The 26,419-nt window shown below is 35.5% G+C and overlaps 1 protein-coding gene across 4 annotated transcripts in view; it reads right to left on the bottom strand.

Annotated features, from left to right (window-relative positions):
* The window catches only part of dco (discs overgrown casein kinase 1), a 238,541-nt gene that overhangs the window by 45,049 nt on the left and 167,073 nt on the right, over positions 1-26,419 (bottom strand). For 3 of the 4 annotated variants that reach the window (XM_090387640.1, XM_090387642.1, XM_090387643.1), the window contains exon 6: positions 15,469-15,617. In XM_090387640.1, coding sequence (XP_090243766.1) covers positions 15,469-15,617 — 149 coding nt within the window. Of the gene's footprint in view, positions 1-15,445; positions 15,618-26,419 lie in introns of all 4 variants that reach the window. The other variant, XM_090387641.1, reaches the window with a different exon arrangement.

A 26,419-nucleotide genomic window follows, 5' to 3' on the forward strand; every position in this document is an offset into this window, starting at 1 on the left:
GTCAGTTCAGAAGAGCAGTACCCATGAAAATTTCAAGAGAAAAGGCATGCAGTAGAAACTGAATGGCTATGTGACAGAATGGTGAGAGCTTATAAGGAAAGGGCCATTAGTGCCATTAATGGCCATTACAACTGAATGCACTCTTTTGGATGGTGTCTAGGACAATGTTTTTCAAACATTTTTAAAACTGACACACACCATGTTCATGAGTTTTACATAGCAATACATGTGAAGAATGCACAGACTGTCCAAAGCTAACAGTACTGTGTTAATGTATGTGTCAAAAATAATTCAACAACCCAAACCTTTTGCTACATGATTGCAGAGGTATTTTAGCCCAGAAGCTAAAATCAAATCAAAATTTGTACATGTTACTTGTAATCGATTCTTATCAAAGAGAGATATTCTGCTCTAACTGGAAAACAAGGATGGAGTCCCCGTCCATTATGATTTGGGTTTATTAGTATTAGTAGTGGTAACTGATGCAAGAAAGCTTATAAAAAAAAAAAAAAAACCCTGCCATATCACCTGTCCATTGCCCATCTCCTCTAACAGTCTGTCTAGTTCTTCCTTGAATTTATTCAAATTACGCTCTTCCACAACAGATGGAAGTTTCTTCCAACAATCAACTAACTGTTGGCTGAAGCAAATTTCTGCACTTTTATCATGCTTTTATCCTCCCTCAATTTAAATTTATGCCTCGCATATGTGGTGTAGTCTGGGCAAAAGGAAGGATGCCATCAGCATTTACTTTACTCAATCTAGTCAAAGCCTTAAATGTCTCAATCAGATCTCACAGGTGCCTAGCCTCCAGATACTGCAATTTGCAGAGCTGAAGCCTTTTGGTAAGGGCACCCTTTTGTTCCCCTCACTTATCTTCTTGTTTTTTTCTCTGCACCCCCTTCCAACAGATCCACATCCATCCTAAAATGAGGCTTCCAGTCTTGTATGCAATACTCTCAAATCTAGTCTAACCATTGCTTTACACAATGGGATAATCACCTCCTTTATCTCTGCTGGCAAGATTCCTGTATACCACTAGTAAAACCCTGTGAGCAGTCCTAGCAGACCCATCTGCAATGCTCAGAGAACTTCATGCCTGACATAGCCAAGTGGTCATTAGAAAGAGTGCAGTAGCACAAGCTCTTTGAGTAGACTGTGGTTCAAGTCTGTGACTACTAAATACAATTAATGACTATATTCATGGTTTATTGTAAACTCCTCTGATGTCTTAGCATATGACAGCTAACAAAGCTGTCTATGTTAAAACTATATGACAGCTTTGTTATGTTGGCCTTAAAAACAAACAGACAAAAAAAAAAAAAAAAGTTCTGTTTATACTCCAGCATAACCACTAGGTCAGAAAGGGTTTACAATTAATCACTTCAACAAAAATGCAATCAGTGCAATCCTGTTATGCCAAGAAAGTTTCGAGGTCAAAGTAACCCCAATAAAGATATGTGATCTCACCTAGAAATGAGATTACATATCTTATTAATGATAAGAATTAACAATATGAATTGATTAAATAATAAGAATGAGAGCAGCAGCTTCATTTCTGCAAGAAATAAGACAAGGATGAAAACAGGCAACATTGATGTTAACTAAATTTTATTTAGTCCACTGAAGGATTACCTATGTGCCAGCACTGAAGGAATTGGTGAACAATCAAGAAGTTGAAGTTGTTAGTGCAGAGTAAGGTCTATCGTTAGCAAAACTGTTGACAAAATTCCTAGTCATCATAGCTTTGCTGAAATTGCAAAATTCTAAAAATCTTCCCATAGTTTTACTGATGTTAACAAACTTTCTAGTGGGCCATTGTCAGGCAAACTATGGGATGAGATTTCTGATTAGTGGAAGAAAGCCATTAATATACAAAAACAGTGGAAGGAACCACTAAACCGTGGGAAGACCAGCTTTATTTGAGAAGTCAGAAGGCAGACAACCATCTACCACCACCCACAGTGAGCAGTCAGAGAGAATATTGGCAACTCAACTGCAAACTAAAAGTGGCAAGCCATACAGTGGAAGCTTTTTCAGAAGACCTTTATGCCAAAAACAAAAGCTTTGGAAATGACCAAGAGTAACTGCTTAAGTTTCACTGAATTTGTTCAAAGATGAATAACATAAGCACATAAACAACAGTTGATAAACTGTTGTTTATGTGCTTTAATAACAGAATCCATAATTATTAAAGATGCAGAATACTATTTCAAGGCAGATATTTGAAATAATTTGAGAAAATAATGCAGTACTCATTACAATTTCCAGTTGTGACTACTTGGGAACACTTTTGTCCCTCCAGTGACAGAGCTTGCGCTTAAGCTCTTCAGAAACAACTATGTTTATCCAAGAGCTAACATAAAGGAACTAATATATATATATATATATATATATTTTTTTTTTTTTTTTTTTTTAAATGAAACATCACCCAATAGGCATATCCCTTATTCATTAAAAATTTAAAGGCACTGCTCGGACCAATTTTAGACCTATTTGGGTCATTCATCAGAATATGGATAGCATTAATTAGTGACTCTGTGCTGGACAGTGAATAAATGTATTGAATGTAAACGAGCAACTAAGTGGCATGTGGAAGAAATACTTCCAACTGAAATCATATTCCATATTGACAATCCCTGATCAGATGGAAGATTGTGAGACAGTGTGAGGGTTGGTGATTGACAGATTTCTGCATTATTCTGGAAGGGCTGAGGTAAGTGCAATGGGGTGATAACTAGCAATAAGGGATTAGTCACACTTTTCTAGAAACTGGCTGGATATCAGAAATTTCCATGCAGAAGGAAAAACACCAGTGATATAAGACAATCGAAAAAGGCAACAAAAAACAGGAGCCAGATCTAAAGTAAGTTTTGAGAACACAGAAGGCATTGAGTAGAATGCATTTGATATGGCAGAAAATGACCTATCAAGATCATGAATGCAAGAGCTAGAAGAAAAGTATAATAGCAATTCTACTCCGCTTTATTTTTAGATAAGAATGCAACAGAACCATCACATTTTAACAAATGTGGAAGTACAGATGGACAAAAGTTTCAGCCAATATCTCTGATTTTAGTTTATTTGGCCAGAGACTTGACTACTATTTGGACAAGAAACAAGTTTTCCACTTCTAGGCTATTCAAAAAATTGTCTGAGAGCTGCATCTTAAACATTTTGAAAGGGAAGGGTTATTTTGAAGTCTTTAATATAGCACCATAACTGATTCAGCAGATTAACTGATATCCATAACAGACTGCAGTATGCGTAGGCTTTAGTCCAGTATGCTTGTGTCCAATTTTATACATCATGCCTGTCCACTGCATTCAATACTTCCAAGAGGTCAGTTGTATTTTTCCAAACTGTGTTTGCACTAGTAAAATTATTTATTATAGTATTACAGTATATAATTTAATCAAATATTAAAAAATTAATGAAGTATAAGTGAGAAAAGTACGGCCTCCGTAGCCGAGTGGTCAGGAGCGGGAGTGCAGTAGCACACGCTCTTTGAGTAGACCAGGGTTCAAGCCCCTGACTGCTGAATACGGTCAATCTGCCAACCCGCACTGGACCAGCGTGGCAGATTATGGTCCATTTCCCTCAGCATGAATTGTTGAGGAGGCTTCCATCCTGCAGTGGGTTGATAATGGCTGCACTTTACCTTTTTTTTAAGTGAGAAAAGAGAGCTGTTGTTTCCATGAAAACTAAGTTGGATGCTCTGGAAAGATAAAGGGTGATTCTAAAAAAAAAAAAATAATAATAATAAAAAAAAAAGCTTTTTGTTGTTATTAAATCAACTAATCCTAGAGATTTTAAAAAATATAAATCCGCCTCGGGCTTGGATATCACGATGGTGCCGCACTATCCGGTTGGATCTCATGACCAGAATACACGAAGGAAGCAGGAAAAACTGGTTCCTTCGTGTATTGCTCACACATCATACGATGATATAAAAAAAAAAAAAAAAAAAAAAAAATGTTGAACTAAAAACAGTAGAGGAAAAAGGGAGTTTGGAGTTATGATACAGGATTACATGAAATTCTTCATGCAGTTCGATCTAGCTACACTGGATCCTATCAATGGTTTACTGAACATCTACATGTAGATGTAGGGAAGTCATAATTCTGCTGCATAAGGCAAATGTAAGACCACACACACCCAAAAAAACAGCACAAGCTTCTTAGCACATTTGCTGCCTTTTATATTTGCGAGGGTCCTTTATGTGTGTCTTGGGGTGCTGGAACAAGTAAACAGTACTTTATAGTAAATGCAGTGATCAGCTGTGAAGAATCATCACTGCAAGGAATGCCAGCATTTGTTGTTTCCTACATCTGTCTTACATCTATCCTACATCTGTCTTTCCTCCATCTGAATTTATGCCCTCTCAGATGACTATTCTGAGTAAGAGGAAGAATCCCATCGGCATTGAGCATGCTCAAACCATTCAAGGCTTTATACGCCTCTATCAGATCACCTCGCCGGTGCCTAGTCCCCAGACACTGTAATTTGCAAAACTTAAGCCTTTCTTCATAAGAGCAACCCTTTGTTCCATTCACTAATCTTGTTGCCCTTCTCTGTACTCGTTCCAGCAGCTCTACATCCTTCTTGAAATGTAGGTGTGGACTGACCATTGCCTTATACAAGGGAATAATCACCACCTTATCCTTGCTAGAACAATTCCTGTATATCACTGACAAGACACCATGAGCTACTCTTCAGCCCGTCTGCACTGCTCAGAGAACTTCATATCTGCCTGCACAATTACCCCCAGGTTCTTTTCATTCTCTACCACTGTCAGTGTAGTACCACACAGTTGGTATGTTGCCCTGGGGTTGCTGTTTCCCATATGTAGTACTTTACATTTGTCAATGTTAAACTTCATTTGCCACCTCTCAGCCCATCTGCTCAACCTTTCCAGATCCTGTTGCAGCAGCAGTGTCAGTAGTGTCCTTAACAACCCTGCCAACTTTTGTATCATCTGTAAACTTGGACATTAAGCTTGATATACCATCATCAATATTATTTATAAATACAGAAAACAATAATGGACCCAACACCAAACCCTGAGGGACTTCACTGATAACATTAGTCCACAATGAGCAGTATCCATTGAATACCTCTCTCTCTCTCTCTCTCTCTCTCTCTCTCTCTCAACCACCGCTTTATCCATAGTAGCAATTTGCCTCCAATACCACACTGCTCCAATTTGTTCAGCAGTCTTCCATGTGCAACAGTATCAAAAGCCTTTCTAAGATCCAAATATATAATATCAAAGTTATTCCCTGCATCCAGTTCTTTTGTCCTGCATCATAGTATCCAATCAAATTGGTCAGGCAAGACTTTCCCTTAACAAAACCATGCTGTGTTCGAGCTATAATTGAAGTCTTGTCTAGATGATTCTGCAGTGCTTCTTTAACCAGTGCCTCCATTAATTTTCCTGGAACAGAAGTTAAACTCACAGATCTATAATTACTTGTGTCAGCCTTTGATCCTCCTTTGTGAATTGGGGTCACATTTGCACATCTCCAGTCTATGGATACCTCCTCTGAGTCCAAGGAAGCTCTCATAATTATGGCTTAGGGTTTGCTTACTTCCTTAGCTGCCTCCTTTAATATAATTGGATAGATTCCTTCCAATTCAAGGAGCCTTTTTTATGTTTATCCTCAACAATTTCTCCTCCACTTTCCTGACAGTTTTTACAAAATCAACTAGCTCACTGCCAGAGTTTACTTCACCTCTGACATTCCCCTTCCTGAATAACTCCTCATATGTGAATGTAGATGCAAAATACTCATTTAGTTTGTTAGCCACCTGAGCAGGATCCTCAACTGTTGAACCATCAATATCCAGTGTCCAATCTGATTTATCAATATCCAATCTGATTCATCCCTTTCCTTCTAGAATTCACACGGGTAAAGAACTCTTTTTTGTTTTTCTTTGCATCCTTTCCCAAGGATTTCTCATAATCTGCCTTTGCCTGCCTAATCTCCTTTGTGTCTTGGTTACAGACCAGCTCATATCTATCATAGGTTTCCATGTCACCTATTAATTTATTTATCCCTTGATTTTTCTTCTCTGCCATATGTCTCATTAGTTCATCTGACATCCATTTAGGCCTAAACCTTGAACAATATTTCTTAGTTGGTATGTAAAGCATAATAGCTTCCAAGATAAGTTCTTTGAATTCTTCCCATTTTGAATTTGCTCTTGGTAACATCATCAGTTGGCCCCACTGTATAGAATTTAAATACTGTTTCAGACCATCGTAATCGCCATTACGAAAGCAAAAACCCTTCCTTTTACCCCCGATGGTAGTTACCTCTTTGAGTAAATCCAACTTCAGCACACTGTGATCACTGCCACCTAGTGGTTCCTTTATCTGCAGATTCTTAATGCATGAAGAATAATATCAAGAGTATTACTCACTCTAGTTGGCTCCCGAACATGCTGATGTAGAAAACAATCATCCAATAAATCCACAAAAACCTTGCTAGTGTATGAGTGACCAACCCACAAATTCCAGTCAATATCTGGTAAATCAAAATCCCCCATTATAAGACTCTCTGATTTACTGGCCCACTCTTTTTCCTTGTACAGTTTCTTATTATACTCATCAGAGTCATTAGGCTTATAACACACTCCTACTCTCAATTTTGATCTCAAATTTTTATGTCACACCAAACTGACTCGACAATGCACTGTCCAGCGATGTCGACTGGCTGCACTTCCTTGGATTTTGTGTTTCTTAACTAATAGCATAACCTCTCCTCTTTTCCTATCCTGTCTATCCTTCCTGTACACATTGTACTCCACAAATTCCAGTTCTGCATTCCTTATATCTGTGTGACACCACGTCTCTGATATCCCAACAATATCTGCCTTTGAGGTTTTGAGCAATACCTCAAATTCATCAAATTTATTTACCAAACTCCTAGCATTGGTGTACATGCAAGTATACATGCACCTGTTCCTATTCTTAGCTACCCTAACACAACCCATGTGTTTACTTGTATCGTAATGACTCCCAGCAGTCTCTGAAAAACCCTGCATCTTGTTTTCCAGGCTGCTGCTCATTCCAATAGAAGCAGTGCAAGAATCTCTTTCACCTCTGCCAGTGGCTACTGTTAATCTATTAGTCCTTGTATCCCCCCCCCCAAGCTAGCAGTTTTCCGACCCACCTAACACTGCCTCGATAGCATCAGCAAATATTCTTGTGCCCTTTCTATTTAAGTGTATCCCATCCCTCTAGAAGCAGTCTCTCCTGTTAACAAGTAGAGAACAAGCTGAAAAAAATTCTACCCCTTGAGCCTTGCACAATCTTTCCATGGCCGAATTGATCGACAGGGCTCTCATCATATACTCTCTCCTATCATGTCTGGGCAGAATTGCAGACACTTTCAAATTCAACCCTAATTCACGGTTTTTTTTCAACAGTGATCTGCACTTGTTAAGTAATCCTGCCGGTCTCCTACTCTTAATATCATTAGTGTCAACGTGTACAATATTACCTTTTGTGCCCTTGAAAGATGATATCCACTCTGCAACGTCATCAACCTTTGCCCCTGGAAGACATACCCTGGTCCTGTTCCACCTATCCTTTTTACATACCATGTTCCCCGTTTCCCTGACAATAGAGTCACCAACAACTACTAGTTCCTGTGGGAACCAGTGCATTCTGTCTTGGGGGTTGCCACTGTGTTGCGTGATGATCAAGTGCAAGCTCTGGCGTTGATGTGGGCAGCTGAGAACTTGATGGGCCCTCAATTTTGATCCTTCGATGGCATCCACCCTGTCCTTCAAGCTCTCATATAGGCCCATAATAATGCTGAGTTGTCACCTGATTTCCTTACACTCCTTACATTGCGCGCACACACAAAGACATCCCCCATGGCAATATCGTGTCCCGTACCTGATTGCTCCACAAACATCATGCAAGCAAAGCAGTGCATTTTAAAAGGCTGATTCAGAGGGCAACTACCCGCCACAGCACTCCCATTAGCTTGAGCCTTTTGCTTTACTGCTCTGGTCTGAGTCATGATTTTGATTTAATTTCAATAAAATTTCAATTTCAGTACAAAAGTTATAACAATAAACTTGTATCCCAACACAGTTATACCGCTATATATATTTTTCAGTATCGAGTATTATCCACAAGTTCTGTTTATATAACTTCCGTATCAAGTTATGTATTAATTATGTTACGTTGTAATCTAAGTTGTTATATGTATTTAGTTAAAAAGTACAATTTAATTGACAATGAAGTTTAACAATATTAATATATTTTACTGATTGATTGACAATATTATAATATACAGGGTGTCTCAAAAATATTGGTACAAATGTTTAGGGGAGATAGGTAACATATAAAGGAATGTGAATTGCATGGGAATCCATAACCAGAAATGATAAGTCGGTACACGGCGCTGTTCATCAGTTTGCGAGAGCGGAAATTTCTGGTTTACTCATTCAATCAGTAGTCGCCACACAAAGAGCAGGCATCTATATACGAACTGTGAGCTGGCAGACATGCACCTAGTGTATGGATTAGCAGAGGGCCCACACGGTGTGCACCCCCATGCGGCACAACATCGCTTTGCAATAAATGTGTGGGCAGATATGGCAGCAAGTTATGAACGGTAAATCTATGGATCCTTAAGTATTAATTAACTTACAAATCTCGCTGTCTCACTTCAGAATAAACTAAGGATCCTGACTAGGTCTATAAGCTTCTTACAGAAAATAATTTGATATAACAATTGGTCAATAAAGCGGCTAAATATGGATAAAAAACTTCTCGTTCAGTGGAACTGCAACTTGTAACATGTGGATTTGATACCCTTACTGATAACTAAGTAATACCTACAAAATCTCTATCTAGGTTAAACTTTAAACTAAGTATTGTGACTAGGAATATAAAGCTACTCTAGAAAATAAGTTAATGTTTCAATTTAAGCTAATAAAACAGAAAAAACTTCTCTATTCCAGGAGCAGTGAAAAACTTCGCCTGCACAGGGCTACTTTCGTTCTCTCGTTTAGCTCTCAGAGGGAGTAGCAAAATGAATGAAGGTGAAATAAATTCAAATTATGGGGAAAGAGTTTTAGATTGTATGGTAATAGTAAGTTACCTGTGTTAGTATTCGATGTTAACAAATCACTTGTTACTGCCCAGTTTACTTATGTAAATAGTCCATTAAATGTTGAAATCGACCTCCATGCACATTCAAAGAGGCCTGAACATGTTTAACTTTATTTTAAAAACCTTCTTTAGTTCTTCTTGTGAAATGCCGCTAATGTAAGCAGTTACTGAAGTGATCATGGGTTTTCTCTGTAAACTGAATTTTTTGTTGCTTATCACAGATAAAAATTAGGATTCAAGTCTGGTGAACGAGGGGACCACAGATTTTTTGAGATTATTCAATCAGGAAAAATTTTGCGTAGGAGCATCACACTGTGTAGCACACTGTGGGCAGTGGCAGAAGCTTGCTGAAACCATCCAGTCTTGATTTCATCCTCATTTGGTTGAAAATGAAGATGAAATCAAGAATATCTCAATCCTTTTACACAATGATGTCACACAGGTGTATAGTGACTTTCCGAACACCCTGTATATTTATATTTTTTTTTTGGCTTGTGCAGCAAAAGCCTCTGGCTTTCTTGCACTCTGCTAATATTTCTATTAAAAAAGGAACAAAAAAGCTTTTATTACTAACTCAAAGCTATTGCTTAGAATGCTTTTGGCTGTGGTTAATTTTGCCACTGATGACTAATCTTGAGTGTTGTCTCCTTCAGAACTGCAAAAGGAGTGTTTATTTTGCAAGTATTCTGCAAGAGTTTAATAGCACCCAAGCAGCCATGCACCAGCATGGTTGCTTGGGTGCTATTAAAATTCTAAATCAAAATAACTCACATGAAAATCTAGTCCTGCTTGCGATCGACTAACCACAGCCTCATTTGAAGAAGAAATTCCTCCATTTGTTGATGGGTACTGATCCTAAACCTCTCCAAATGAGTGACAAATAGCAATGTATAGTGAAGCCCTAGATGCCATGGAGAACTATAAAGTTGGCCAGCAAGGATCACTTCCAACCAGGAATGCAGCCAACCAAACAACACCAAACTTCCTAGAATGTACAAGCAAGAGAAAAGCATTAGTAAAGACATCATCTACAATATCCACATTTCTTAGTCTTGGGGAGGATAATCTTAGACACTCTTTGGGGGAATTTTCTAGAACTCTGTTCAAGGCAAGGCAAGGCAAGGCAACTGTGATTTCCTTCTTTTTGCTTGATTCAGAGTTAACCTGGAAGATAAACCAAACCTTGTTTCTTCTCAGCTTGCCAGATGGGTGACAGATCAAAAGCTTAACATTTCTCCATCAAAGATGTCCACAATGTTCATAAAGGAAAGAACTCTAGCCACTACAAGACCTTTCACTATAAAGTATCAAGGTATCAAGGCAATACCATTAAATATTGTCTCTCTTGTAAATATCTGAGTCTTTGTGGATCACAAGACCTTCTTTCTGCCTTAATGCCCTCTATCATAAGCAAAAGCTAAAGAACTACACAGGAAAGATATCTATGTCACCAGGAAGGAATGGAGACTAAAGGGCATAGCCTTAAACCTCACGTATATCTGTGTTTTCCTGCCTATTATTTGTTATGGTGCTGGTGCATGGTATCAAATAGCCTCTAAACTTGAAAGCATCAACTACCACAAAGCTCCATGTTTCTAAACATTTCTAGATTATGCAGAACAGTTTCTACTGTTGTCCTTCAGGTCCTCAAAGGAAACTCCTGTAGATATTGAGGTTCAACATGTAGAAATCTTATATGTGCTGAGGATTATTCCTGAGCACACGCATGACATTGAGCTTAACTTCACCACCACAATCAACATGAAAAAAAAGGGGCTTCATTCTGAGAGTCTTCAACTCTCCAACAAGCATGCTGGGATGCTCCTCCACAGAGCATGTTGCCAAAATCATGCCCAGTATTTTCGCCGTAAACATCTTTGCCACAAGCACTTTTGCCGTAAAAGATAAAATAACTGGTTGACAGTTTGGTTTCATTTCTCAGTTGACAAATCAACCAGGTATCCATGGATAAAATAAAAAATAAAAATAAGTAAATAAAAAATAAAATAAAAAAATAAAATAAAAAAAGAAAATAACTGGTTGACAGTTTGGTTTCATTTCTCCATTGACGAAGTTCTTGCGGAACCCCCATTTTTATATTATATAAATCTTAGCCCTCATAATGGTCTATACAGTGATGAGTAGACGTGGTGGTCTTAAAACAGTGGATGATAAACAACTATGTATATCGACTTGATAGAAAATACAGTGATAAAAATTACTGGAAGTGTGAAATAAGACAGTGTAAAGGCAGCTTGCATACTATACTAGAAAATGATAACATTTCAGATTGCCAATTCTTCAGTGAGCACAGTCATCCCTCCTACCCGTCAAAACCAAAAGTTTACCAAGCTAGGGCAAACATAAGAGCAGCTACTAATTCGCAACAGTCTTCGAGAGCATTAATTATTGATTCTTTAGGTAATTTAGATCCAACAGCAAAATGTCTTTACCAAATTTATCACACAATATTAGAAGTTGGAGGCAAAAGAAGAATCAAGCTCCTCCTATCTCCAAAGAAAGAAATGGTTATGTAATTCCTGATGAGTATAAGTTTCTTGAAAATGGTGTAAACTTTTTGTTATTTGACAGTGGAGAACATGATGTAGACAGAATTTTGGCATTTGGCACAGAATCTGGCTTAGATGATTTGGTGAAATATAAGGACTTGGCATGTGATGGAACATTTAAATGTAGTCCAGATTGACTACCAGTTATATACATTACATATAATGATAAGAAATAGCAGCATCCCTCATCTGTTCATTTTACTTCCAGAGAAATCTGAAGAGACTTACAGCAGATTCATGATCTAATGTCCGACATTAGATCCTGAATCCTTAATGATCAACTTTGAGAAAGGAAGTATTGTCGCTTTCTCTAACATATACCCAACAACAATATAACTGGCTGTTTGTTTCATATGGCAAAAAACATTTACCACAAAATCATTGATATCGGACAAAAGTTGCCCTATCAAACAGATGCCAAATTTAACATGAAAATTAAATGCATTTCTTCCAGTTAGTGACATTATTGATAGCTTTATCGAGCTACAGATGACAATGATTTGCCCCAAGAGTTGATTTATTTTAAAACACACTAACATTGGAGGAGAAAGAGGCCGAGGACCTCGAAGATGCAGGAGTTGAACCCACATTTCCCATAGAACTTTGGAACGTCTATCAATGGACACCTGACAATATGGCAAGAACAAACAGCAGAGTAGAAGGCTTTCACAATGCAATACAAAGCTCAGTTACAAATATGCATCCTAATATTTGGAAACTGATAGCTCTCTTAATGAAGAAAGAAATTTTAGTGAAAAAGAAAAAGTGCAATGCCAAACAAGGAGACAAATCAACAAGCAAAAAAAATGTATAATACTATAAACGAAATACTTTGAAGACAAGTGCTTAGGTATGATCCACAAAATAAAATCAGTTATTTGCACAGTATTGCCAGGAATCTACACCCATTTTAAATGTATTGAATTATTTTGTATTTTCATTTTTCACAATAAAGTCTTTTTAATTTTGTTATTAATTTTTCATGTTTCGTTATGTCCTTTTTAATGTCCCTCTTTTATTTTTCATTATTTTATCTTTTATGGCAAAATTGCCTTATGGCAAAAATGTTATGCGACAAAAATGCTTGCGGCATACATGCTTACGGCAAAAATACCTAGAACCCACCAAAATATCCCAGGTCAATACTACATGTGGCTGCCCCACATGTAGTATGGGGCAACCTTGGCTTACCCCAGGACTATACCCAAAATTCTTGTTTACAGGTTAAGGAAGCAAGCAGATCTTGGAATTATTCAAATCACCCTCTGCAGTTATTGACTAGAAGAGGACTGGGCCAATCTGCTCTTCATATGCCATATTTATGCTGATCACAGAAATGCAACTCTCTATTATGATCTTTCCAGGGGGACCTTCTCCAACTTTGCAAATGCAGTATTTACTTGTGCACTGATAATACATGCCCAGACCTGTTCCAAATCAATTCCTACCTAGAGAGCCTGTTCCCACCCCAACCCTGGAACAATCAACAAAGACTTACTGACTCCAGAACCTCCTGAGTGTGATTACACATTTCTGACCCTGGGTGCCTGCCAAGGTGGTATCGAATGCAGCTGGATTGTTCTCTCTTCGAAAGACTTGCTTGCTTCGCTAACCCTCCATTTTTTCCGGGGTGGGTTCTCTCAACACCTTGGGATATGCACCTAGTTCTCTTTGCTGGCCTATCCCTTGAAGGGTAGATTACTCACTGATACCTTCAATCATCCCTCCACTGGGATGGGATATTCTTGCTTTGCGATCTTCTAAGGTCAGACTCGGCTGACTGTTGGATTTCCAAGCCCCCCTCCCCAAGTCTAGCTTCTTACAGTTTAGAACAAGAGTCTAGCCCAGTAAACATTTTTCAGATTTAGTGTACCTCATGGTTAGAGATGATGGCTATCACCCTGTAGCTAGCTAAGAGGTGAGTCGTAACAATACTACAACATAACACATCACTACATATAACAGAAAGACCCAACAACACTTAAATGACTGGCTTGGCACACTGCCAAATCACAAGAGTAAATAGCAGATATGGAAGAGACTTGAGGAATGGAACCACACATGAAACAAATGTGTCCAAACATATCCTGAACTGGAAGGAAATCAACAGGAAAGTCACTGTGCCTGACCATAGTCATATGGCAGCAATATAACCTGTAAGTTTTTAAAGTTGTTCAATTTTAATTTCATCTCAGAAGAAGGCACATATTTTTGTGTCTCTCCCCTTTAATTTTATATACCAATACTTATATATTAGCATATAAAAGGATTTGTAGTGCTATTAGTTTTTTTTTTTTTTTTTTTCAGGTTTATCAGAATTTGTGTCTTAATATAGAGAAAGTGTACTTATTACACAAGTCTATTATCGTCATAATCAAAATGCCTTATCAAAATATCAGAATTTTTTTTACTTTCTTCCATCAACCTATGGGTAAACTACAACTTTTGTCTGAGAGCTCGGCTCATGGTGTGTGTGTGTGTGTGAGATGGAGGTACAGTTATACTATGAAAGATACACAGTCCTTTTAACTAGTAATCCTTTTTCATTGCCAACTCTATAGATACTCAAATGAAATCGATGTTAATCATCACAATTTCTGCTAATTACTAAACTTCAGATCCTTGTAATAACTTAGGAAAGTGTTTGAGGTTAACTACAGCTAACCTATTGAAGTTAATATTTAACTCAAGCAAGAAAATTTGGAAAATAATACATTTCTATAATAAGTTTGATTGCAACAAAGATATAATATAACAGTTTCTGCATCTGATGCCTGCTGCTCAGTAGCCATAACCTATAGTGTCCCTACCAGGTACTAACACTGTACAGATATTTTTTATTATTATATTTTTTTATTACTACTAAATTTAATTTCTTACTGTGAACCCAATTCATCTTTATACCTTTATCCATCACTGAAACACAAACATCTACTGCTACAAATACTGCTTAATAAATCTAAAACAGACAACTCCATAATAAGCAGAAATCCTTATCAATAAACAAATCTGGTGATACTGCATAGCACAAAATTCAGTAACAATAGACAAGTTCTTTATGGGATGTCAGAAAGGGCTTTTCCCGTGTTACAGCTGTTCTTGTTGCAACGGTTTGCAAAGGCTAGCAAAATATATAGGGATCAAAGGAGATGTAGTCAAATATGGAAGATCCAAATGAAAGAAAAATGGGACATAAGCTCAAGACAAAGAATTTACACAATATCTGGTGTTGACGCTACTGGTACCAATTTCCTTCAATGCAATGGGATCAAATCCTCTCTGCCAGGTGAAGTATAAGGGCATACACAGCACCATGGTGCCAGAAAGAAAGAAAAAAAAAAAAATTTGTGTTGTAATGCAAATGTTAATTTCTGGAAGTACTTCCTATAAATAACTGCTATATAAAATTCATTTATGCAAATTAAGAAACTAATACATTTTAACTTCATATGAATGATTTCTGTTTTTGTATTATATTTATACAATTCAAGTAATTTTTTTTTTTAAATAAATAGTAATTACACAACCTTTTGAATTGTTTTTAGAACTTCTAGTTTTTCAGTATGCTTAATATATCTTTCTATTTCCTCGGAATAGCAAAAAATGAAATGCAAATGGAGATGTAGCATATCAATTTTTCTGGAAATGACTGAAGTGCAAATAGTAATACAGCAGACTGTGAGGATACATTGAAAAATACAGGATATTTCATAATAATAAGTTCTGAATATAATCTTACCAAAGAGAGATATCTGTACTTACAAATTTCAGCATATTCCAATCAAAAACATAATCATATGTGAATCCTTGCCTGTGAAAAAGATTTCGCAAAAGTTGTCTTAAATAAGAATAGTCTGGCTTTTCATCAAACCGTAGAGATCTGCAGTAATTCAAATATGTTGCAAATTCAGCTAAAAATAAATTTTAAATAAATTAAAAGCTGAAATTAATTTATCTCTTCTGAATATTCACATCAATAATGACTTCATTAAGAATTAATTCTTTAAAATATTTACTGGGAACTCAAACTGTAAACTGCCTCCCCTAAATGACAAAATTTACTTCAGGTGGTGGTGGGTCACCTGACAGGTGCCTCTAGAAATCAGCATTCCCGCATTAAATGTTAATCAGTGATTACAATTCTGAAAAATTTTCTCCCTTCCTAAATACAATTATGCTTTTAATGTAATAATTTCTGATGATTTTTTTTTTTTCAGCTTTCATACAAAAACTGTGCAAGAACCTGTCAGGTGCTCTGCCACTATCTTTGCCACTCCTCGACTTAAGTAAAGGTTGTGTTCCGTGGAACTCTATGTAAGTTGGAATTTCCCTAAATGTTTATGCAGCACTCGCAAATTTGATTGAAGCAAAAAAGAAATGTTCGATGAACATGTAAATAGAATTATTTATTCAATTTATTTTATCTCATGCGCAGGAAAAATTACAAAAATTTTAAAATTACAGAAAGAGAGAGAAGACAGGCATAATGCTAACAAGTTTTACCTTAATTAAATTAACTCTCCAGCTGATAAGCACGCCATTATGGAAGTTAAGGATGTGGAGATTTAGAAGGGGTTTTTCCAACACATCACAAAATTTCTCTGCAGCTGCAGAATCGGCACTGGCGACTTTGCCGCGTACTTTAATGTTTTGCAAACCAGCGCGATGCTTGAACCTATTAAACCACCCGTTGCATGCCACAAACTTGCCTTGGGGTTTGCAGTACTTATCCTTAATTTCTTCGTAAATACTTCTTGCTTTTGCTTGAATAGCCGTTGGACTTAGGGGCACTTGCTTCTGAATCTGATTTTCCATCTAAGACATAGCACCTGAACACTGTTTTGTGATCACCGTTGATCTTAAATGTGTATTGACCCTTTAACACGTTCTTTTATACACATACTGTAGCTTAAAATATTATTCACTGTTGAAGCAGCGAGACCTAATTCTGTGTAATAGATGATAAACTTTGTCCTGCTTCATATTTCTTAATTAATCAATCTTCATTTCCAAATCAATTTTGTTTTGTTTCCTAGCACTTCCACTTTCCATTGGTTCCTTTCCGTTTACCATTGTAAATAGGAATGAAGAGAAGATTCTTAAAATTTATTTATGTTTTTTATATGAATGAAGATTTCAGTGAAGTGGAAACATTTCACCATAATAACAAAAAAAAAAAAAAAAAAAACCAACACAATTCCGGTTATCAGGATTATCGCAAATGCAATAAGATTGAGTTTACTACCTGTTTATAATAGATTGCGCTAACAGAAAAGCCCAATAAACTGGAAGGTGCAAATTGTTTTATGGTAGTGATCTCCAGAAATGTGTTTTAGAAAAATATCACAAAGGCATTCAAAAATGATTCTTATAACAGAACATATGATAATGATGAAAGTGTAGTGCAATTTCCATTATAAAAATGACCTTTTAAAGAGATAAATAGCTTAGTGATATAGCGAAAATTTCAACTTCTGAGGTCTTGGAACGAATTACCAAAGAAAAAACAATGTGTTATTGGGTTGACATAACGATATTTCCATGACACCTCTATTTATTCCTACGGGATGCATAATACGTTTCCACAATTTTTTTAAGTTTGCACCAGCCGGCAAAAAAATTATGTAAAGTCGAATTTCTGTAATTCAAGTATTACAAGCCAGGGAGTGGTTGTATTTGACTTTTTGCTAAAGACTGGCATTGTACCAGACAAGTGCCGATGCTGTGTTTGTTTATACTTTCAGCAGTTTATATATTTTTTCCACCTCCTACTAATTCAATCTAATTTATACATCTGCAGTCTTACCCTGGTTGTTTTTGAAAGAATTATTGTTTTTGCATAGTAAAGACAAGAAGGCAAATCTCTATATCCCCTGAAGATGGACACTACTCTAAGGGAAGCAGCATACATAATATCAAATTTGAAAAAAATTTATAACAAACCTGAAAATGGAAGCAATTAATAGTATTACACACACACACGTTTTTTAATATTTATATACATAAGCAGAATATATATCGGCATAAGTGTACAAAATTTCATGCACTTAAATCTCTTAAACTGGAAAAATGAAAGTGCCAAAGAGATTGAGGTTTCTATTTTACGATTTAAATGTTTTTTTTTTTTTTTTTTTTTTTTTTTTGAAGAATTACAGAAATTCAAAAGAAAATGGTACCTGTCAGATGCCCATGGTACCTGTCAGATGCCCCTGCCACCATGTTTGCCACAAATGTAGGTACCACCTCTGCTAGGATAATAAATATTAATTATCATATTACCCTATTTTCAAAATATTAAATCATTATCAGCAAGGCTGCTTTTGCATAAGACGGATAGTCTACTTAGATACACAATGGTAATGAAAACTAGCTAATTTATTCGCCATTTCATGGAAATGGTGAGTAAATTTCCAATCAAATCTTCCTTTCACTCATTTCCCTTCCTCTCTGTCATATATACAGGCAGTTACTGCTTTATGAGTGGTTTATTTTATTTTTTTTTTTTTGTTTTTCCAAGTATCAAGTATCAACAAAATAGAAAATACGAACATTAATTGCAAAAATTGATTGTTAAACATTCATAAATACCACATTTCAGACTACGTGCGTAGCTATTCAAATAAGTGTACCCACTTTATGATATTAATCTGTTCCAGAGACACCATCATATCGTGAAAATATCATAATGTGAACCCAATAACACACTGTTTTTTGATCATTCGTTCCATGACCTTGGAAGTTGAAATTTTCACTATATAACTCTCTAAAAGGTCGTTTTACAATGTAAATTCTATTAGTTACTGATTCAAGTCATTAAAATGCACTACACTTTCATCGTTATCATATGTTCTGTTATAAGAACCAATTTTGAATGCCTTTGTAGCATTTTTCTAAAGCACATTTCTGGAGGTCACGATCATAAAACAAAAACAATTTGCACTTTCCAGTTTATTGGGCTTTTCTGTTACTGCAAGCAATTATAAACGGGCAGTAATCTCGATGTTACTGCATTTGCAAAAATACCGATAACTGGAATTGTGTTGTTTCTTGCGTTATTATGGTGAAATGTGTTCCCCCTTTACTGAAATCTTCAATTGTACAAAAAACAGATAAATTTTCAGAATCTTCTCTTCATTTCTTTTTCTTTAAGCTTTGTAAACTTGTTACTCAGCACAAATCGTGTTAGTTGCAATTTGTGCATTCCATTAAAAATGCTTATGCATGCTATTGAAATTTATAAAGAGAGAACATTATCTTGGAAACAAACACCTCTTGAAGCATTTCTGAAGAAGACGACTCCTTGTGTAACAAACCGAGTGCCAAGTCAATAATGAGTGATCAAAGAGTGTGCATTTAGTCGATGATGATGAACAATAAACATTCTTTAACATTTGTAAGTCATAGATAATTTCTTACAGGCTACATTTTCATTTCTTTGGATAAATCAGTCATTGTTTAAATATAAACTAATTTAATTGTTGAGAACATAACCCCTATTTTTAACATTATGTCAATGGGAAAAAAATTCCCACTTTACAAGAGCACGATAGGAACGAATTAACTCGTAAAGTCAGGAACTACCTGTTTATGTCCTACCTACTGTAGATACTCAAGTAAAAGTTGAGTTTGAATATAAGGTGATACCAAATTTTGGGTTTCAAGTTACAAATAGTAGCAGTAATAGAATCATGTGATGCAAGAAAGCAAGTGAATGAGCTTATGTAGCAACAGCCAAAAAAAAAAAAAAAAATTCACACATCCATTCCCTCTAAAAGTTTGTCCAGTTCCTCCTTGAATTTTTTTAAGCTATCAACTTCCATAACAGATGGAAGTTTGTTCCAGCAATTAACCACCCACTGGCTAAAGGCAAATCTCCACACATCTATTCTACAACTGTCCTTCCTCAATTTGAATTTATGGCCCCCCTCAGGTTCATAATCTGAGCAAGCGGAAGAATTCAGAATTCAGCGTGCTCAACCATTCAAGGCCTTATACACGTGCAATTTGCAGCAATTAAGCCTTTCGTGGTAAGAGGACCCTTCGTTCCCCTCACCAATCTTGTCTCCCTACTCTGTACACACTGAAGCAACTCAACATCCTTCCTAAAATGAGGCCTCCAGACCTGTACGCAGTATTCAAGGTGTGGCCTGACCACTGCCATTATAGAAAGGGATAATCACCTCCTTTTCCCTACTAACAAAATTCCTGTATATCATTGGCAATATCCCATAACCTGCTCTGCAAGCCTATCTGCATTGTTCAGAAAACTTCATATCTGACTGCACAATTACTCCCAGATATTTTTCATTTTCTACTACCCTAAATGTAGTACCACACAGTAGTTGGTACTACATAACTTCATATGTGGAAACCTGACATGACCCTTTGAAATGTGATGTATTTGGAAGATGCTATTGTTCCTTGACCGACAAAGTTTTATTAACATTTTAGTATGAAGTGTTCAAAATACTACTACAATAAAATTCACACTCTGAATTGGCTCCAACGACTTGTGACTGGTATGTATGTATAATATGAAAAAACTGCCAAAACCTCACAGGAAAACACTGTCATAACAAAAATTTGCTGGTGTTGGGCAAAATTCAGTATTGTTATATTTTCTATTCACTTCTCCAAGAACTACGTGAAAAATGGTGGAGACGTCACGTAAGTGCCACTTACATTATATGGGTGAACCTGTAATCCAATTTGTTTACACTACAGGAAGAGGGGAGGAGAAAAAAGAAATTAATGATAACGATACAAAATGGACAATTTCCTAGCACAGGTACTGTGTATCTTCTAGTATCTGAATGCATGTATTCAATTTGAATAGAATGATAATAAATACTTTAAGGAGGGGGAGGTTCCCAGTTGGGGAATTTAAAATGTTAAAAATTCTCAACAAATTCACAAGGTATACAAAATCTTTTTTGATTTCTCACACATAACAGATTAATGAGTTTCATTTCTGCAACCATAATAGCTATGCAGCTCCGTGTGCGTGAGCTGTGCATCAAAACAAACATCATGTTATTTGTAACTGCATATACATTTCGAAAAGAGAATATCCATATTTTCGGATATTATTTACTTTTTAATACTTGTAATTTTTGTAAAAAAAAATGGGGGAGGGGACGTCTCTTTTAACATTGGCATTCATCCAATAAACTTAGTAACATAGCACTCTAGTATTTTTGCTAATTACAGTTAGATATGCAAGTCATAAGGTGCTTGCACAAACCACTGATGTTCACATTACTTTAGAGCCACAGAGTACAGGCACTCCTCAACTTATGTACTTAATCGGTTTTTTTTTTTTTTTTTCATGTACTTAAGTCCAACTTCAGTCTTGTTGATAAAAAATACATATACAGTACAACACACAGAGATTATAACCCCCAACAAACTTCATGTACAGCATTTTATGATTTGTAACCGAGTTAAAGGAGGCTGAAAAACCATACAATGAATAATAATGTAGAGTACAGTATTTATTCAAAATTAATTTAATCTAAATACGAAATGTAATTTAATTTCATTTACAATCAAATCACTTTACAATGGACTCTCCAAAATAAAATACCGTTTACTATATGATATGTAGTAAGCGCCGGTCATTGTAATCACGTTTGCAAACTGAATTTTAATTCAGTTCACAATATTATCCAGAGGCTATAAAAGTAAAGATATAGAGCACAAATTTACATTTTACTTCCACCAATTAACAAAATTAAATGATGCGCGAATACCAGAAGAATATTTCCCACAAATTAGCAAAATAAAAATAAATTTATGCTTATGTACATAGCTTATTTAACAGTGTAACTAACTGATAACTTTTTTTTTCTGGTCGCAAAATTTAAAACAGTAAGAAAATAAGCAATCAATAACAAAGGACACTGAAAGCACAAATTGAAATTAACACAATACGTGCAAGTGAGATTATGGAGTAACAACTTTATGAAGCTAAAAAATAGGAATGAAGAGAAGATTCTGAAATTTTTTTTTTTTTTTAATGATTAAAGATTTCAGTGAAGGGGAAGCACATTTCACCATAACAACATAAAATTCCACAGAATTCCAGTTATCAGGATTATCGCAAATGCAATAAGATCGAGTTTACAACCTGTTTATAATAGATTGCACTAACGGAAAAGCCCAATAAACTGGAAACTGCTAATTGTTTTTATTGTTTTATGGTAGTGACCTCTAGCAATCTGCTTTAGAAAAATATCACAAAGGCATTTAAAACTGAGCTTATAACCAAACATAACATCAGCTTTGTGCTTTGTGTGAGTTGTACGTAAGTAGAGGAGTGCCTGTAGTATAGGTGGACACTCTCACAGGCAATAATGTTGACTCCAGTAGCTCCATTAAAATGCACAGAAAACAGAGGCACCAATGCAAGGGCTGAGAAACAATTCATGCATTGGGAAACCCTTTTTGGAGAGATTTTCTGTATTGCTAAACTGTGATATGTATTATATTGGCTCCCTGATTGAAATTATAAAATTCACAAGAACTATTATTGCTATACTTGAAACAATAATCCTATAAAATACAGAATAACAACAACAAAATTTTCAAATAAGAATTTACTAATCATTATTCAACTAATTTCAGTAGTCGAGTGATAACGTCACTAGTTACTTCTCATCAGTTCAAACTCATTTTTGTGTGTGTTTTTTTTTCTTTTTTTTAATATTAAAAGAGTGATTTATTTATAAATTAATTTGTAAAAATTCTTTATGGAGTATTTATTTATCCTTTAAAAACATTTGTGTATTAACCCCCCCCCCCCCATAATTGTAGAACTGTATGTTTTCGATACAGACAGAAAAAGTGTAAAATTAAGTGCAAAAGGTATAAAATTACGCTTGTATACAGATTTCCAAATTACATTCAAACTGATGTAAACCATAAACAATACAAAACAAAAATAACACAAGCAGTATTTAATAAAATGTAACAAAAAAAATTTAATAAACTAGCTTCATTTATAACTAATTACGTTAATTAATATTAACAACACTGATATAATTTGATATTACTCACAATTACTAATGAAAATTAACACTGAAATAATTAACCAATTTAATTTGACATCTGAATTTGAATCTGAGAATGCAACCACTGATATTGTTGAGCTGGTTGTATGCCAGTTTTCCCAAAATTGTAGTTAATTAAATACACCATAGCAGTTATTCTGGCATACATTAATTTAAATAAGAATCCCTTCCTTCTGACATTTTGGCCTTTTTTTTCCCCAAGGCTGACTGATTAAACTTAATTAGGATGAATGCATAATTAGAATTATTTTCCACCAACATATAATAATCAAACTGTGTGCTGCTAATTTTCCACAATTCGAAATAGTAGTAGTAGTAGTAGAGGCAAATGATGCAAGAAAGCAAGCATATTTAGCATCAACAAAAAAAAATCCTACACCTCTCCCATCCAAACTCTCCAAGAATCTGTCTGCAGACAGGCCTCGCATAATGCGAGTTTGAATAACGAATTTTTCAGTTACTGCGATATTTTTTTATGTGATAGTTGAAAAGGATTCGAATCGCGCACTAAGAGTCTGATGACCAATAAACAAGCATTTGCCTGCTGCCCACCTCAGTATGTTCCATCAACCATCGGAAGTAGACGTGTTACTTGTTTGTCTCATGCTAATAAAGTAACATGCAGACGTGTTTAAAAATCTAATTTTCTGTCCCTGTTAATTATGGATAAAAGAAAGAGTGAAAAACGATGTGGTTGCAACAAAAAAAAAAAAAAAAAAATTTTTTTTTTTACTTTAGCTGAAAAACTTGAAGTTATTAAAAAAACATGAAAGTGGTGCAAACCATGAAAAAATCGTAAGAGATCTAGGATATAGTGAGTCTACCGTACTAACTATCTTGAGCCATAAGGACGAATTTAAAGAGAAAGGTTAAGTTTCATCAACTTCTTTTGTTTTACAAAATACCAGAAACAGAACTCCAATAATGATTGAAATGGAAGTCTTATATCAATTTGGATAGAAGATTGCAATCAAAAAAGAATTCCATTATCTAAGGACAATATCCAGAGCAAAGCTATTAACATTTTTACTAAGCTCAAAAAAATAGAATATCAAGGGGAGACTGAAATGTTTGTTGAAATGTTCAGCGTAGTTTGAAATGTTAGAAATGTTCAGCATAGTTTGAACATTTCAAAAATCGAGCAGGACTTCATAATGTTAAAGTAACAGGGAAAGCTGCTATTGCTGATGAAGATACAGCGGCCAAATTTCCTGCAGAAAAAAAAATCATTCAGGATGGAGAACAACAATCGGCAAATATTTAATATAGACGAAATGGGCCTATTTTGGAAATGGATCCCAACTAAAACTTATTTGGCTGCAAATGAAGCATCACTACCTGGGTATAAAGTCTCAAAAGATTGACTAACGTTTTTATTAGGAGGTAACGCTGAAGGTGATTTTAAATTGAAGCCTATCCTTGTGTACTGTACACAAAATCCTAGGGCTTTAAGAGGATACAGCCATCGAACTCTTCCAATCATTTTGCAATCAAATAAAACAGCATGGATGACCAAAGCCCTATTTGAAGACTGGTTTACATCTGATTTCTGTCCAACAGTTGAAGCCTATTGCAAGAAAAATAACCTTACTTTTAAAGCTCTGTTGCTTTTAGATAATGCACCTGGACATCCACCTGAACATTCTGAATGGCGACTGAAATGAAAACGTGAAAGTTGTTTTTACCTGCGAATACGACTTCGTTATTGCAACCTGTGGACAAAGGGACGATTGCAACTTTCAAATCTTACTATCTCCATAGAACATTTGCACACGCGCCTGAAGCTACAACAGGAGATAATGCAATTTCTGTACCAGAATTTTGGAAAAAATATAACATTCGATTGGCCATCGAAAACATTCATGAAGCATGGGAAGAAGTGACAGCCAGTAATATGAGAGCAGTTTGGAAGCATCTTTTACCCTATTGCACAAACAATTTTACTGGCTTCAAAGATGCAGTTCAAAAAGTTATTGAAGACATAACTAATATTAGTAATGACCTTGGTTTCAAAGGCTTGGATACGGCTAACATTCGAGAATCGCTGTCAAATAGAGGAACAGCATGCGTACGAAGAAGCTGAAGAAAAAAGAGTGTGAGCCAGATGAAAATGTTACCGCAAAGGAGATACAGCAGGCCCCCGTTACAATGCGGCTCGCTTTACGCTGATTCGCTATAACGCTGTTCTTATATTATAACCCATATCCGACTATAACACTGTCACAGATCACTAAAATGCTCTTTTACAGATTGCATTTTTGACATATTTAACGAAATCGTTTCATTTGGTGGAGTCGATAGCTTGAAAATGAATAGCAAAACAGCATTAAAACGTTTCCCACGCCGATTTGAGAAATTTTCCCACCCTCGGTGAAATTTTCTCACACACTAATTTAATTGCAGTACAGTGACTTGTTACGTAGTTCCAAGATCAACATTTTAAAAAATGATCAAGTATATTGCTTGTAATATTTGCGTTATGTGCATTTATTCGAAGTCTAGTCATCACTCAGTACAGTTAGACATCGTGCTTAACGGACAGTTTACTTGAACATTGTATCGTAATTAATGCAACCAATGCATTTACATTTTCGAAGAGCTAATAATGGCTGATAGGAATGAAAAAGCAACGTCTGGGTGCAGTACGAAGACAATAAATGTAAGAAAAAGACTGAATTTGAAAATTAAATTAGATGTTTTGAAGTGAATCGATTCCGGTCAACGACAAGCAGATGTGTGCCATAATTTAGGAGTTGCAACTTTAACTATAAGAACAATTATCAAAAAAATAAAGAATTGATTTTAGCAGCGGGAAAGATAGCTGTTCCACAGAAAGCAAGTAGGACTAGGCCCGCTATTAGGATTGAAATGGAAAGACTTTAATTTTATTGAAGATAATATTGCAATGCAGAATTCAGTTAAGTTAAATATTGGAAAAAAGAGGAAGGAAGGGAAAAAAAAAAAAAAAAAAAGAGAGAGAATTAGCCAATATGATCATCTGAAGAAAACTCACCTTAAAAAAAAAAAAAAAAAAAAATTTGGAACCATTTAAAACTGGTAAGGGCTGGTTGAATAGATTTAAAATCCCGGGAGAAGCAGCTAGTGCAGATCAAGGAACCGAAACTTTCAAAAAAGAACTTGTTAAAATTATTGAATAGGGGTATTATGTGTTATACTTCTCAAAAGTTTTTAACATAGATGAAGCAGAACTTTTGTGGAAACGAATGCCTAAAAGAAGTTTCATATTGAAAGAAGAAAAAAACATGCCAGTTTTCAAAGTGGCGAAGGATCGGCTGATTTTGTTGGGTGGTAATGCTGCAGGGGATTTAAAATTAATACCCCTTTTAGTTTATTTGGAAGAGGGTCAAAGTTCAACCCAAAATCGACACATTTTTCATGATTAAATTCATCAATTAAATTCATTATTTTAATTGGAATTTTAAGTTTACTTTTGAGTAGTAAGTAGTTACCACATAATTATATATGTATGTAATGCAGAATATTCTATACGTACAAATATTTGAATATTAAATATTTTGACCGATATTTGTGCATCTTTTTACTACCATTTATTATTGATTAGGAAATATCTTATGGCACCGACCACAACTCACAAATACAGTGAAACTTCTAAGGGACAC

This window comes from Mastigoproctus giganteus, chromosome 13 (assembly GCF_048544385.1).
Source record: "Mastigoproctus giganteus isolate SK-2022 chromosome 13, ASM4854438v1, whole genome shotgun sequence".
NCBI lineage: Eukaryota > Metazoa > Arthropoda > Arachnida > Uropygi > Thelyphonidae > Mastigoproctus > Mastigoproctus giganteus.